The 16,834-nt window shown below is 40.0% G+C and overlaps 2 protein-coding genes across 2 annotated transcripts; one reads left to right on the forward strand and one right to left on the reverse strand.

Moving 5' to 3' along the window:
- Nucleotides 1–11,654: 11,654 nt before the first annotated feature.
- On the forward strand, nt 11,655–13,754 carry LOC6732631 (class E basic helix-loop-helix protein 22). Its single transcript, XM_016180310.2, has 3 exons — nt 11,655–11,974; nt 12,690–13,289; nt 13,351–13,754. The coding sequence occupies exons 2-3, from the start codon at nt 12,718–12,720 to the stop codon at nt 13,475–13,477; spliced, it is 699 nt and encodes a 232-aa protein (XP_016025331.1). The 5' UTR covers nt 11,655–11,974; nt 12,690–12,717; the 3' UTR covers nt 13,478–13,754.
- A 130-nt stretch (nt 13,755–13,884) lies between these two features.
- LOC6732632 (cytochrome B5-like protein) lies at nt 13,885–14,732 on the reverse strand. Its single transcript, XM_002079713.4, has one exon. The coding sequence runs from the start codon at nt 14,537–14,539 to the stop codon at nt 14,129–14,131; it is 411 nt and encodes a 136-aa protein (XP_002079749.2). The 5' UTR covers nt 14,540–14,732; the 3' UTR covers nt 13,885–14,128.
- Nucleotides 14,733–16,834: the final 2,102 nt, after the last annotated feature.

Below are 16,834 nucleotides of genomic sequence, written 5' to 3' on the forward strand. Positions count from 1 at the left end.
ATGGCTGGGGAAATATATGTGGGATGTGTCGAGAAAAACTTTGCAAATGAATAATCCACAATTGTGTGTCGGAGCACAAATTGCTATTGTTGCTTGCAGCCAGTCAAGAAATGAATCTGCATGAGTTGAGCACAAACAAGTCGAAAATGAAAATACTCTAAAAGTTGAAACAGATCGTTGAAATTCTTTGAAGAAGAACTCAGAAGAACTTGAATCTACGTAATTAATGTGCAATTTTAATCTTATTCAATGGGTAGGAAATGTGATTAAATATTTATTTAAGAATTTATTGAATTTTTAAGCAATTGCTACTCTATTTGTCCATCTGGCATTCTGCTTCAAAAATACCACCATACCCTATTGTAGTTATTCACTGATAGACATGCATTGTTATTGTTTTTGCAACTGGCATGCTCAAGTGGAAAAAAGCATTGCGTATACGCCCGAGTGCACTTGGCAATAATAATTTGAGCTACCATGGCAGGCATTCCAAAGCGACAGACAAATACACAGGATAGATGGACAGACTGACAGCAGGTAGGTGGCACACACACAGGTGGTGGTAGGGCACATTTCATCAGCAGTCCGTACTGCGACATAAATCACCAATGGCTAAGCAACTACTTCTACGCACACCCACAACAAAAGTGCACTTAAAAAAAGGAAAGTGAAACCTTTTGAAAAAGAGACATACGAATTGATGAAACAATGCCTTATTGCCTTATTTAGTTACTGCAATATTCAGCAGTTTTTTCTTGTACTTCAAGAATATAGGAAGCAGACTATTAACAAAAGTAGTTGCAATTTTTTCCAGTGCACGCTACATACTCAAAGCCAAATCGCCGTCATGGCAACTGAGAAGATGGAAGATATACATATGCGGCTCATGGATAGATGGGCGGTCCTCTTTGTTGAGTGACTGCTGCTAAGCTCGAGGCTTTTGCTGCGTTTATTGCCAAGGCGAAGGTGTGGTCGGTAGTGGCCACCCCCTCGGCTTTTGGCCAACTGCTGTGTCCTTCGTATGCGAACATCCTCGCACACGTCCGCATCAATCAATAAATAAATGCGAGCATAGACATGCAAATCCTCAGGCTGTACAGGCTTTGCTCCAAGTTGGCAATTGTAAAATGGCATTAAGGCTAAGCCTCTCAGCTAGATGGACTTCTCAATTTTATCCCTCTGCTGTTAATGCGTTTCAGGTAAATTAGTTGCCTTGGAGGTCAGGATATTGTGCACATTTAGCTGCCGCACATTGTTTGTATGTTACGCAAGGATACCCTTTTTAATAACTTGGCTTTAGAATGCGTGGACAAAGCCTGATTGATTTTGCTTGGTTACGAGACTCAATAGGATTTGGCCGAACTAAATTTGCAAATTCTGAGAAGCAGAACAAAAGCAATATCTTCTGAGTTTATTTAGATAAGCAAAGTTTATTACAGCAGTTTAAAGAACTGCCTAGTTGCCGAAAGTTAACTTGATTAAAGACTTTGCAAATTCTCTAAAACAAATTTAAAAGTAGAACTTTTCTGGCAAAATGTACAACTGAAAATTTGTTAAAAAAAAAGCATTTTTACTCCAAGGATATTTCACAAACATGTGCGTGGTTCAAACCTCCAGCAACAATTATGTATATAAATTTCCCAATTACGAAAACTTTTTCAATTTAATACCAATATAAAGGAGAAACTTCCCTCCAATAGTTCTTGCCAACTGTTTGTTGTCAGAAAATCATAAAATCAAATGCTGCCCGATCGAGGCACAACTTTCGCGAAAGAAAAATACAATTTGGAAATTTTATTACACACTTTCCATTCTGTCAGTTTGTGCGGAGAGCTGCGACAGCAGCCGGCGAAGTCCTTTGCCTGCAAATATCATATCGTAAAATGGATATGAAATTAAACGCTGAACATTATTTATGACGCTGTGCATATCGAATGGCCAAAGGACGAGCGGCTGCCGCCGCTGCTCCAGATGCACCCTTTATTATTGGAAATGGAACGCACCACCTTGGCCGCGAGCTACGTGCAGGGATTCGAGAGGAATTTACTTTGTTTTCCATTTACATTCGCCTGGCACTTTGTTCGCTTGTTCATTTTTTCACTATTATTTTGTGTCTAATTTGCATATCGTCCGCGCTTCCTGATTCTGATCCTGACATGCGCCGCCGTGCCATTATCTACGTCCCTGGGAAAAGGGCCATCCCTCGTCCTGACAGCCTCCACCGAAATTTGTTGCCCTATGAAAGGACTCGCCGTACTATGTGCATCTGCATCGCTGCACCGCGTCCTTCTGCTCTTACTGCTTCATTTAAAGTTTATTCGGCAACTTCAAGCGAAAAGTTAAGTCAACTTTTTGGTCCGCCCCAGCGGCCCGCTTCGAATTGGAGAAGAACACAAAATGCCATTTCCGTTTCCGGTAACTTTTGCCCCAAGAACAAAGCCAAAGACGGAGTCAGAAATGTTTTACAGGGGCTACGCTATAAAACGAGAGTTTGATACTCTGACAGAACATGTTTATTTAATAATGTAACATAACTATAAATTAAATATATGTATGAAACCATAGTTAGTTTTTTAACCATTAAGCTTTTTAAGATAATAGCGAAATTAAAACGCTTATTTAGATTAAACGAAACTCGCTCATGTACATATTATATTTCATAAAAAGTTTTCATTTAAATTTGCATAATAACATAATTAATTTAACTTTTTATTATGCTTATAAAAACTAGCACACAATGAATATTGGTTAGTTCATATGTAATTGTGCTAATTGTATAATATTTTTAAGTTCTTCATAGTTTTTGTAATCCAAAGCATTTAAATTAATATTTGTAAAATACACAAATAATAAGCTGAATTAATCCTTTTACGTAGGAGTCTAAATAGTTGGCGTACTCAAAGCAGGGGAATCCTACTAAATATCGCCCCAAAATTCCATTCAAACTAAGCCCCACCCTCTCGCTCCAAAACATAAATTCCACTCAAATAATATTTGCGATTGTTGTGGAGCTCATTAGTAGCTGGTAGGAACAGGCAGGACAACTAAAAGCTATGGGCGTGCAAGTGCGGCAAAGGAACAGCCGGAAGCTGTGGGCGAGATGCCACGCCCAGGATATCCAGGAAAGACTTTGTACTTCACCCACACGTGCGAGCAACTCGGGATCAAGTTGGGACCTGGCATTAAGCGCTCTCCTGGGCGCCCAATCCCAGCCCACTCCACACCTGTTGTGCGTGAGTCTTCGAGACTTTGAGTTTGGAGGGGCGGCTTAACTTATGACTGCTGAAAAAGTTGCCTCGCTACATAAATTAAATTAGAAGTTGCCCGTGAGGACGTGTGGATCTGATATTACGTTTATGCAGCGACATTCAAGAGTTCGTAAAGTGCCATATTTGAAAAAATGTTTGAAAAGCCGCTTACAGTAAACTGAAGGTTTTTTGTTAGTGTTTTTAAGAGAGCTTTAAAACATCTCCTTTTTATTTTTGAATAATTTTCTCGCATAAACAATGAGTATTGGATTCTATTCTTTTTTTTTGTCACGAGTCTGCCTCCTGCGGTTGACATTCATTTGTGGAAATTTATGTTAATTAGAATTGAATTTCGACGCATGCAAAGTTTCGTTACTCGACATCTTCGCTCGTTCCTCATTTGATTCAATTTATCTGGGCCTGTCAAAGAGCGACAAAGGAAAAAGGACTCAAGTGCGCGGAGGTGTCCTTTTGCAAAACTTATTTTTCTTCCCTTTTCTCTTTCTGACGTTGGTATTATGTCGTCATTCCAGAGTTTCTTTTACTCGAACGTCAAAAAGTTTCCACAGGGTTTTCATATTTTGCGGTTGTGTCGTAATGATTTGTGGAATTTCTTTATTATACGAATATTTTGCACGCCGGCTCTTTGGCTTTTGTGTCTTGTTATATCCATCAGATACATGCAAAGCCAGATTGGTATTATTATGTTTGGTGGTTTTTGACTACGGTCACTCTATTGTAGCAGAATTGTCAATTTTGATTGTACATTAAAAATCCTCAATTGGAGCATCTATGAAAACAGTTGCAGCACATTCGGCGGAATCACCTTAACGAAATGCAAAACAAACAATCACACAAAACTCCCAACATCAAGTTGCAGTCTTCGAATGAGGAAATCTTTTATACGGACATTCAGATCGCCAATTTCTCCGGCACTATGAAGACAATTCTGGTGGATTGTGGTTGCCGTTGCCCAATGTGAACTCGCGAGGTGGTTACCTGGACCAAATCCCACAAGGACGATCACCAGGCAACAGAGGATGATGAGACCAAGGAAAAGCGCGCCTTGTAAATGCTCATCATGGCTGCCGATTCCCTAAAAATCAGGGACCATATTTGGGCGCATCCTGACTGCCAACTAAAAATGAAGTTGTACTTGTTGGCGGATGCAAAAAAAGAAGATGACTTGCTGCACTGGAGCTTTACTTAGATGCAAGAATCATTATCGACATTGATTTTGATTGGTAGCAAATATACCATTTGAAACGACTTAAACTTTGATGTACTTAAATTATGTACTTTTGGCTTGCTATCAAATGTTAAGGAAGTGGTACAAGTTAAGCCCGTTTAAAGCCCACTTCAGTTTTTAAAATTCACTTGAAATTGTAAAATATTCTACCCCTCGTTAAAGTCGCTTCCTGTTTTAATTTGCTGCATATTCTAAAATGTAAATGGCGTTGGGCGAACTTACAATAGAAATGCAACATTTTCGTTGTATTTTTTCCCACTTCTGCAGTTATTTCTCTTTCATTTTTTCCACTACTACAACTACTATTTTTCCAAAGCATAATCAGTGGAGGGGCTACAAACAAACTGAGTGAACCGGGAAAGCATACAGATGAAGAATGTACATAAAAAAAGAAGACTAGAGAGTAGACGCTCAGCCCCGAGAAGAACCCAACTTCGCTTGTGCGCATAATTTTCCTGAACGCTCCCGGCTCCGCTTTTCTCGGCTTTTCTCCGATGCCGGACCTGCAGGAAATGGCAGCTATTAGCATTTGACTGCTTCACTGATGATGTTAACGATGCCAGCCAGCGACCAAAAGTCCATCTCTCTCCAACCGACCGAAAGTCCGGAGTCCTGGGACACGAATATGGCATGATGGTATGGGTGTACAGAATGCTATATGCACATAAAGTTTTAAGTCCGAGCGGAACGGGAGGGGGGGAAGTGGAAATTCGAGGAGCAGGACAAAGTCGTCGCCGGTCGGCAGGCAGCATTTATATTTATTATTGCACATTTTATGCGCTCGACTGCACAATAAAATAAATGAGAATCATTCAAAATGCAAAAATGGAACCCAAGAAATTGCGCATTTATGCCGAAATTATTTTGATGTCTTCCCCCTAACTCTGTGCGAAATGAAATGGAGGGCCAAAGCGACTCAATGCTTGTGTGCCTCATGTGGCCAAATAATTGCTGACGTGACACATTTAACTAGACCAAGATGGATTCCCTTAATGATCTCCCAGGGAGGCGGCACGTAAGCGGATGCAATCAAAATTCCATTTGGCGAAGCGCCGAGAAACGCACAATCAGTCATTAACAGTGTTCCACACCTCCGCTTTCCAAACCAAAAGCCAAAAAAAAAAATAGAAAACAAGAAAGAAAAGCGAAAACTAAACAAAATTTGAGGCGGCTCCGTCCGTCAGGAACACACGTACATTCAATTCAATTGAAGATGTGACTGATGCTGGACTACAACCGAGGGGACTTGCTGCACTGAGCGGAAATGCGGCCTCATTGGAGCCGCAATAAATACGCAATTTTAGCTACTTAGGACACCAATAATGCTGACGTTTGAAAACGCGAATTTATAATCGTATTGCGCCTTTACAACTTCGAATACTTTTAAATGAACTTTCATTCCGAACAATACTGGGGATCTTTGCATTTTTTTCAGTGTAACGACTTCACTGGGCACTGGCAGTTTGAGTAGCTCTGGTGGTTACTAGCTTCCGTCCAGCCAGTTCCACCCCACGTCTAATCAACGTCAGCGCAACAATTTGTTATGAATCCCTGGCTCAGCCGCTGTCACATCGACGCTCTGCTGCACGCTGGCCATTAATGGATGTCGTGGGTGTAGCACAGTCTGATGCTCAGGCGTCCTGATTAAAGGATATCGAAGATTGAAGCTGCCAGTATCGAAAAGCAATTTGGAGTAGATTTAGCTTTGACCAATACTTAATATGTCTTATAATTCGAACAGCTTCCCATATATTCCTAACTGAATTCAAGAATTCAAGTGCGGTTATGCATTTCAACGTAAATCTTTTATTTTAATTAATAAAATCAGCTAAATATACACTGAATTAGTTATTTGAAGAACAAATTCTAAGCTCAATGTCAAGTGCAAGACAGATTTTTATTTCAAGTGCAATCCAACGTTTCGCCCGCGGCGCAGGATCTCATTTGAAAATATTCCCATGGGAAAGCAGGAGGCTTGAAATTCAGCTGGGAATCAAATTTCCCCCGGCCGTGCATTATTTAATATCTCGGCACAGAAATCAGCCGGCGATGCACACCTCTTTCGAATGGAAGTCTGGCCTAAACGCAGTGCTGTGCTGAAAGCATTAGGAACAAGGACACATCATTAGAGCCGGCCCAGCCATTTGCTGCAGACTGTCATCCCGCAGTCGAGCATCCACCCAGCAAACAAGGACAACAGCCGGGAGGAGTGCATAATTCATCAAAATCAGCAACAGGAACGGAATCGAACAAAAGTTGACTCTCCCAAGGACGGGGTGTTGGAAATCGTGCCGGGGGTGTACATAAGTGTACTATATCGAATGGCTTCTGCCGTTACCTGGACTACGATTGTAATTGCAGGACATGGCTGCCTTTTGGTTAGGGGCATAATCAAAAATGCGTGTGCGCCACTCGGCCGAGCGACGCATAATCCCAAATCGCACCGAGGGGCATCAGCAACATCGGCTTTAGTACACTTTGAAAAACAGCTAGCTAATTAATTCAAATTAATTGATAAAGCTAATGGATCTTGAAGTCGTTTTTGCGAAAGAAGGAATCTACTAAGCGATACAGAAGATACACGTTATGATGTATCGGAAATAGATAGTATTCCTTTTCAATCTGAAATACGAAGTTTATTTAAAGCCTTATTTAATAACATATAACTTTATTAAATAGTATTAATTTGTATATAACTTGCAATAATATGAATTTGTAGGCCCATATAGCTTGTTTTATTTATTGTTTATGATTTATGATTTCTATTTGTGTAGTCCAGATACCCAGAGGTGACTCAGCCGGCATTTATCGAGCTGTACTTGGGCATTGTTGGGTCCATCCAGTCTGCGTCTCCTCCTACTGATCCACCCACGGACCATCGTCCTTCGTCCTGTGCCCTCGGCCCTCGCATCAAAGTTGTGCCCTTTGTTTTCGCCTGGTTCCCGGTTGCGTGGTCCTTTCTGTGTCCTGTGCGTGGTGGTCCGGGCCTGCATTTTTTTTTGTGTTTTTGTTCCATCCTGTTTCTGCTTTTGGTGTTCGGTTTGGACTCGAGCTCTTCTTTTTCGACTTCCACACGGCCACCCTACTCCCTTTTTGTTTGTGTAACATTCCATATCCATTTGCAACAACGCGCGCAAAACAAAAAAAAAAAGCAGCGAGCAGAATAAAGAACCGAAGGGAAACCGACAAACAACCCCTTTTCCACCCTTGGGGGTGGTGCCGAATCCTCAGCCTCAGCCTCGTTCTCCGCCCCAGCATCAGCAGCATTTTAATTCGAATTGGTATTGCTCCGGCACTGTTATTGTTGTTTTGTAGCTGGCTTACCACCCCAATCCCCCCCTCTGGAAAAGTCCTGGGTTCAGGTTCACCCTCGCTGTTTGGTTTCCATTTGATGCTGATAAATTGTAAGTACGCCTGGGTGGGCAGCGGGGTGTTAAGGATTCGCGCAGCGGAGGAAGTTGCATACATCGCATAATTTGATAAAATATTGCACGCTTCGCCCTTTGTCTGAAATTATTATTATTTCGCTTTTTTTTTTATTTTGGTTGTACGCAGCGCGCATATGATGGGCATTAGATGTAATCAATAAGAGCTCGACGCAATCCATTCAGTTCGGCTAATGGATGAGAAATCCTATCAAAGTGGCGAAATCAAATTCTGTGCGTTACAGTTTCCTTTTTCCGCGCCACGTTTTGTGCGCAAATCGGTAATTATTTAGAGTGTGATGGCTTTCACGGGAATTAGATTAAAACAAAGCGAATCGCACAGTACTTTTGTAGTACCTATACTAAGAAACTTTGGGCAACTTGCATCAATATGAACAATTAAACATGAAAATTAAAGCAAGTTACACCTGAGGTTGAAAAACCAAGGATTGTTAAGACTTTTATCTATTTTTCCACACATATATGTTGTTTTGTTCAATAAGCCGCCATCAAATCTTTCCTTTTCTGACAAACCAATAAAACAAAATCTTCCAAATGCTTTTTGTTTTTTCCCTTTGTTAGCTAAAATGGGCCAAGTTTATCTTGGTTTGAACAACTGGCAAATGGCGGAAGCGCATCAAGCCTGTCAAGCCGGAAATGAGCGATAAATATATCTTCATTCGCTTCTTATTTTGAACGCAAGTCGGCAGCGATTTCCCCAGCGTACAATTGGCACATTTTTTGTATTTCGTTGACGTCTGCCAATAAAAGTAACAAAATAAAATATGGCACTGCCAGGAGTGCGTTCGTGTGTGTGTGTGTGTTTCTGTGGCCTGGGGATCGGAAGTGCTACCTTGAAAACGATACGCTGGGGAATCATTAGGCGAACCGTCATGGGCTGCCATAAATATTGCCAATATAACGAAAGCACGTCGATAATAAGGTTAGGAAGCCATGCTCGTGTACCCAGGAATCAACTGAATCTCCGAAGAGAGGACTAGCCAGGGCGGAGGGCAGAAAAAGCCTCTTCATAAATGTGCCCAATTCGGTTTTCAACAATAAAATGCTAATGATTGATTCACATTGCCCCATGGAGTGCCGTTAGTTCGAGCCAAGCGCCACAAAACCAAGGATTCTATGGTTTTGTCTAATTTGCGCATACCCGAACATTAAATTGGGGTTTTCGGGCTTTTGCATTTGTAATTTTGCCTGACGAAAAAGTCAGCGTTGTAAGTTGTCTACAACTCGAATGAAAGATACCGTAAAATGAAGTTTTAAAACATATACCCTTATATAATTAAACTAGGTGATCTAATAATAGTTTAAAAAAAAACATTAAATAATTTCCTAAATTTAGTTAACAGCGTCACAAACTGAATAGAGCCACTTATGTCCATGCCCGCGGCGGCTTGGTTCGAGGGTCATCCATTAACCCATGACAACCCCTTGACGGATCACGAGGTACGAGCCAAAAAATCCCTGGGCTGGCCATTTACAATTGGTCCGCAGTGCGGAACCTAAGCTAATGATGACTGGCATGCACAAATGTACAAATCTTAATTATGCAAATCACGGTCGCGCATAAATTATGCAAATTATAATGAAATTCCTCATTGCCTCGGCCGGACCTGGGATCCGAGAACCCGGATACGGACCAGCGACAAATGCCCATCTATATGTATATGGATTGATAAAAATGTGGCCATAAAATGAAAAAACAGAAAATTTAAATTTCGACCGGCCCGGGGTTGAAAAGTCGAAATGATTGTGTTGGCCGTAGCTGAAGCGCCGTAAATTGCAATGTAAATGCTGCATATATAAACTGAATTAGTCCCAGAACAATTACAACAAGGGAGAGTGCACTGCGATTGCAAATATACCCGATTCCGATCCCGAAACCTAAAGAAAAAAAAAAAACTCTCACAATCACGCAGCAAATGGTGCATTGCCTAGAGGGGCTGTCCAGATTCCGGATTTCATTGAAAATAATGGCATACGGTGACTGCTGCCCCGAACATCTGACACAATAATTTTCCCTACGAAACGAGGGAAGCGCAAACAAAGGGCAAATGGAAAAGTTGCCAGCGCAAATTATTAAATTTATCATGCGCGAAGTCATTAGGTCTGTCGCCCGAGCTCGTAGTTTGACTTATTCTAAGGACTAAACGACTGCAGGCAGCTCCACACGCACACACACTCCGCCACTAATACATAAATGTCCTGCGAGGCCTGAAGTGTGGCAAGTCATTAGTGGGCATTGCAGTTGACAGGAGGATAGAGATGCTGGCTCTGGATAATAAACATTTGCTTTAAAGAACCTAGTTTATACCTTTAAAAGTAGCTTCTTCGAAAAATTATTTCAAATTTTAAATTAACAATAAAATTTACAAGCCAATATAGCAATGTTTGCTTAAAGTGAATGTTCGTTCAGAGATTTTATCTATTTAATTTCATGAGAACAAAAGTTCTCTAAGTTTGATTTTAAACATTTATCAGAGCAACACTAACAGAGAATCTGTCGGATGACTTCTTTAAAAAATGTTTGATTTTCATGATAATATAAACTGGTTCCCATTTTAAGAGCGGATTTTTAAATATTTCAAAAAATATTTCAATTGAAAAACACTCTTATAATATACTTGTAATTGAAAAATGTGTTTTTTTTTTATATTTAAAAATCATAAAAATATACCCAACAAATGATTGCTTAAAACTAATAAATACAATCAAATAAATAAATATTTGGCCTAGATATGCCTAGCACTTCCGATCATTTTCCATACCTTTTTCTAGCGTATGCGCCTTTGCCAACGAAAATATTTGGCATGTGCCATTTATGGCATTGTTCCAGCTTTGAACAATGCGATACCATAATTTCCAGGCAACTCGCAAACGCACAAACTCGCTCACGTAGAGAATGCCATGCAGATGCGGCATCCTCTGAGCTATGCTGTACATGGGCATATAGGCGAAATACTAGGATGCACGGGCTATGGCCGTATTCCTGGTCCTTGTTCCTCGTTCAACCCCCTAGGACAGGAATCCAGGACTGGCCAGGCGGCCCAGGATCAGCAGGCAGTGAGCATGTGATTAGATTCAGTTTCAATGGAAATTGAAATCACAGACAAAGGAGCGGACCCGGCGGACTCAGGGTGCGAGGGGTGGTGATGGGCCATCAGGGTTGAAAAGGAGCGAAGCGATAAAAATCCTGAACAACAAGAAAAATGAATTTTCGGACAGGCAGGGCAAAGGCATTAAAAACTTCATACACTTGGAAAAAAAGTGTCTGCCTAAATAATATTCAAAAATTTAATACAAATTTGGGAGATAATAAAAGTTTTTGGTTTTTGTTTAAATCAAGTGTGGTTATAGTTAATTATTACTAAACCAATTTAAAATATATTTATTAAATTAATTAATTGATTATTATTTAATATGATTTTATACCAATTTTAAATGCCAATATGAAATTGTTAACTTTCCAATATCAGAATAATTTTATGTTAGTAATTATTATTTTTTTTGTGTAGGCTGTATCTGATGCTATATGTTATGTTTCAAAGAGGTTTCGTTCTTTAGTCATCATCTATTTTTCTTAGTGCTGAAACTGTGACTCATTCACCTTTGTGAGTATTGGTAATAGTCGTGCTGTATGTATTGGTGTGGATGCTGCATTATGCGAAGCCCAACCACTAAACGTCAACCACCGGCGTCGACACCCGACCCACATTTTATATAGTGGCTCATAATATTCCTTCTGCAGAAAGAGATTAACACCAAACGGCGACGGTGGCGTCGGTGGCAAAAAGTTTATAATCATTCGCGCTGACAGAGCAAGAGAGACGGGAAATAGAGACGGACGGAGGGAGAGAGAGAGAGAGCGAGCGGAGAAAAATCGGAAAATCGTTATGCGACTACTATAACCCACCACAAAATCGCGGTCGTCTCTGTTGTTGCCGGGCACCTCACACTCGCGCATCGATTCCGATTGCGATTCAGGATCTGAATCCTCTGACACAGCAGCCGCATTTGAATTTTTTGCCTGGTTTGTGGTGCGTGCGATTTTTAAAAATGTTTAAATCCGCAATTTCTTTCACCGTGCTCTGTGCTCTTCGTCCCCTTCGTACACCGGCAAACTTGTGATTTGTGGTTAATTTAAATTAATAATCCTTTAAGTGTGTCATGAATTAACTGCAAGTTAAATAAAGTGCTGCGTCGATTTTGCATATTTGATAATCCATTTCGTTGGGTTAATAATTGCCAAATTTATTATTTATATTTATTTACGTAAAATTTTAAAGTTTATTGCTTTCTAAAGTGTTGAGCTCTGAAATAAATTTAAAACCGCTAAAATTGTATTTGCCGTGAAACAGCATATTAAACCATCCCTTAAAATTGAACTATTACACAGCGCCACCTATGAAAAGCTTTGATAAGCTTATATTCAGCTTGTTAATCTAACTACCGCTTAGTATGTTGGCATTGGATTTAAGAAAGGCTTAAGCAATGTTTGGCATTAGTTTAATTCAAGCAGGTTTTTAAAATGTGATAAGCCATTTCGTGTTAAAACACAAAACATGTGCTCCACCTATGAAAAGCTTTAATAACCTATTACATACATCAAATTCCGCCAGATGGCGCTACCGAACAGCTGAGCATATTCACCCCTATTTATACGTTTTCTTATGCAACCCTGCATCAAAATAACATTGAGTCGCAAGGACTACCCTAAAAGATTACACATCCCTTCAACCTTTTTTTTCACAGCTGGAAAACCCCTATAAAATACAATAAAATGGATCCCTCGAATCTTGCTTTTGGGTTTCCCGGACTCCCCAACCACGGACACATGCCAATACCTCCCACCGCCAATATGCTTGGTGGCCAGCATCCAGCACCCACCGCCAGTCCACCACAAAGCGTCCCCGGCCGTCGGACGCCACTTGGATCTGTTGGTCTTGGTGGTTTCTATGCCCAGGGAATGGGCATGTCCCAGCAGCCACCGACGGATGAGAACAAACCAGGGCCCAGTGCTCCGGAGAAGCCACTGAGTCCCACGGCCGCCGCCATAGCAGCCATTGCCATCAGTGGTGGCACCACCACGGTGGCCGTGTCCAGTGGTGGCGCCAGCGGAAGTGGCTCCAACAGTGGCAAGCAAAAGAACCGCCAAGGAAAGACGGTGAGGCTGAACATAAATGCCCGAGAACGACGTAGGATGCACGATTTGAATGATGCCCTTGATGAGCTGAGAAGTGTGATTCCCTATGCACATTCGCCTTCTGTGCGAAAGCTGTCGAAAATAGCCACCTTGTTGCTGGCTAAGAACTACATTCTGATGCAGCAAAATGCACTCGAGGAGTTGAGAAGGTAACGTAATACATTAACTATACTCAATTATAATTATTAACATATATGTTTATACTTTCAGACTACTGGCCTATATACAAAGCACCACGGGAGCAGCGCCACTGGATTTGGGTGCCTTTCCGGCGGCAGCCAAGTTGCAGGCTCTTCTTCAAGGACCTCACAACGAACCACCGACTAGCAGCAGTTAAATAAGAGTGCGAGCCACCATAAACTATGGTTAAACTGATAAGCAATCCATTTATGAGCAATACTTTTAAGTCAATTGGAAAGAAAATGCCAAATACTTGTGTACTAGTCAGACGAAAGGAGGTTGATAAGCAGCCTCTTATCAGAGCAGCCAAGTGAAAATCTGTTCAGTGATATTTATTTTTGTCATAAGCATTTCTTATTTATGCATTTACCTAATGTCAACCAATATGTGTAAGATGAATATTACCGAATAAAGTATTATTGAAGTAGAAAGTATGTCGTTGGAAAATGGTTTGTTCATTTTTCAGAATCATCATGCAAACGAAATAAGCGTTTCAAACACTCAAACACGCCCAACCCAACCAACCAATTATAATCATCAGATAACAAACATCAAAGAGCACACTCACAATTAAAATAATATAATCTTAGATCCGTTTCAAGTCTTGGCAAAAATATATAACATATAAATATACATAGTTGGCTGTATGGTTTTTGATGATTAAGCAAAAGCCGTTTAGCGGAATTCGAAATTAGCTGATTACAACTAGAAAACTTGTCGATGAATACTCTAAAAAATATATATATAGACATATACGACATGGAGGACGGCGGCGAAGGCGATCGGTGCAAAATCGGCTGGCATTATATTATTCCGGTATGCCCAGGGACAAAACCTTGTTTTTGCCAGTGCGAAAAATGTGCTGCTTGGTGGGCAGTTGACCGATCAAGAAATCCTTCATCATTTCGATGGCATCCCCCGAGTGTCCTGTGCCATGGAAGGCGATGGTGGCATCTCGTCCTGCGTGATCCATAATGACGTCGCCGCCGGGATGATCCCTCAGAAAGTGCGTCACATCGTAGACCCTATCGTAGATTACCACCCAGCAGTCGTCGAAGCTGTCGTGCTGGGCCACCTCCTCCAAAGCGATCTCCGGCAGATCTTCCAGCTTTAAACGTTCCTTTTTGCTCGGTACAACGACCACCTGGTTACTGGACTTTCCATGTCCCAAGGGCACAATCCGCAGCGATTGCAAGAGGTTCGTCAACGCGGATGACATGTTGTAAGTATGCAATTACTTTCACTTTTTACTAATATCTGATACAACGATTTGTAATGCCGCCCGATCACTTCAGACAGCCGGGAGTCTATTCAAGTTGAGTTCTGCTTGGTCGGATTCAGTTCCAGTTTTACTTGGGGTCTTGAGTGTCTTTCGTGTGCAGCCACCGGTACTGGAGTGTCATTCATGCCTTGGATTGTAATCGTTTTATAAATGACAACACGTGAGTCGATCGATGGAGCCGACAGCACGGTGATAAGACTTCGGGTCCAGAGAAGCGAAGCTCCTGTAGATCGGTTTCTATATAGTATATGAATATATATTTTCAACCGAACTGGTTTGCATCTACATATGTTCATGGGAGGGCTAGGCATTGCACTGAGATTGCGAGATTGTGCAATAATGTTTTGTGGTCACTCGCACTCATATGAGTCAATTTCCGAATATGCTCGTAAAGACGAGCATAAATTATATATTTCTCTGTGAATCGGGTTGCTCAATGAGCTAATTACTTGCTACCTTATAAATTTAATGGGCCAGCAATTATTAAAAGGGAGACATTATGCGCGCCTATCAGCATTACATTTGATTTATTGGCAGAAGTCAAACGTGCATCGGGCGAATCAATTACGTCTACGCGAACCGTTTGATCGCCAGTCATTAAGGCAATCAAAATACATTTTGGGTTAATAGCCTGGAGTTATTTGTATTTAATACTTAAATGCGTTTTAAGTTCGCCAAAAATCACGAATTGTGTCAAGACTCTGACGTTTGTTCTAAATTCTTGAAGCAGTCTAATGGGAACAGAGATAATGACTTCAATATTATCGCTCACTACAACTTTGAACTTGAAATTGGAAAGGATTTGAAAATGATGCCACGCTTTTGAACTATTTGAACCATGGGAAAGATTTTAATTTTACATGTAGTGAGTACGTTTAATCAATAAATATTACAAAACTATAGGTCTGATGAAATTATTCAGACTATTTAATTTCCCATTTATTGAATTCCAGACAGAACGCAGTTAACTAATTCTGTACATTGTATTGTATAAATAGAAAATATTGCAAAGCTGAGGAAATAGTTCAAATTACGCAGTATATAACATAAATATTATTCAAGTAAAAACAACAAGAAAACATTTTTAAATAATAATTTTTAAGACGTCACGATTCAATTGTTATTGATAATTTATTATTTTCAATTGAGTTCAAGTTTGATGTGTGGTTTTAACAAGATTTGGTAATCTAATATGCTAGCAACTCAGTGTTAAGATCAGCATCATCACGTTAAGTAATGACTTATAACCGCAAAAATATTCAAAGTCGCAAATGAACGAGCTCTTTAACTGGGCTAAACCATTTGACTTTGACTTTGAGGTTTACATGGACTAGATGTATCCATATTAAATATCTCTTGGGGGTTAGAAAAAGCCTGAGAATGGCATTGCTAATAAAAGGCAGAATATAATTCAGCTATAAGAGGTTATCATTCTAAGTGTGCGTGATTGCGTACATTTTTGGAAAAAACGCGAATCTTTCTTCGACAAGAATATTTAAATAATTGCCTAGTGCTATCAAATTAGTCTAGAAATATGTAGGGGAAGAGATTATAATTTAGTTCTGACGATTATGTGCAAAAATGTTAAGATAAGGCTGAATGAGTACTAAGTACTTTCAAAACCATTGTCAAGTCCACGGACAGAATTAAATGTGATTATTCATTGGTCTTTTCTTATACTTTTATTTAAAGTTCAATAGCTATATCACTTCTAAAATAAGCTTTAATCAAAGTTCAACGAAGTTCGAATATTATTAGTAATATTTTCTTTTTTACCACAATCAAATTTTTGGCAAAACAGGGAAAAGAAACAATACAAATATTTAAATAGATAACGACAAGAATTGCAATTCATTATAAAAATATGAATATTATCAACAGCCAGGATTATATGTTTGTTATTAAATACAATGTTATAAATACAATGTTATATGTTAAATACAATGATTCTGAAAATAATATTATACGAGTCATATAAATTAATATATTTCTGTTCAAATATAGAAATAGGTGGCAACACCCAATCTAACTAAAATGCTAGAAAGCTTGTTGAAAACATAAGCTTTTGGAAAAGGTTAACCGATTCGGATTTCGCGGGCTTTTTATAAAATGGGCCAGCTGTTGCTCTTTGGGAAGCTTTTGTGTAAAAAAGGCCTTTCCTTCCGGTAGTTGCATTACTTTTTGGCTAAAACGGGTGGCCAATAGTTAATTATTACTTCCTTATGTTTGTGT

This window comes from Drosophila simulans, chromosome 2L (assembly GCF_016746395.2).
Source record: "Drosophila simulans strain w501 chromosome 2L, Prin_Dsim_3.1, whole genome shotgun sequence".
In the NCBI taxonomy this organism is placed as follows: Eukaryota; Metazoa; Arthropoda; class Insecta; order Diptera; family Drosophilidae; genus Drosophila; species Drosophila simulans.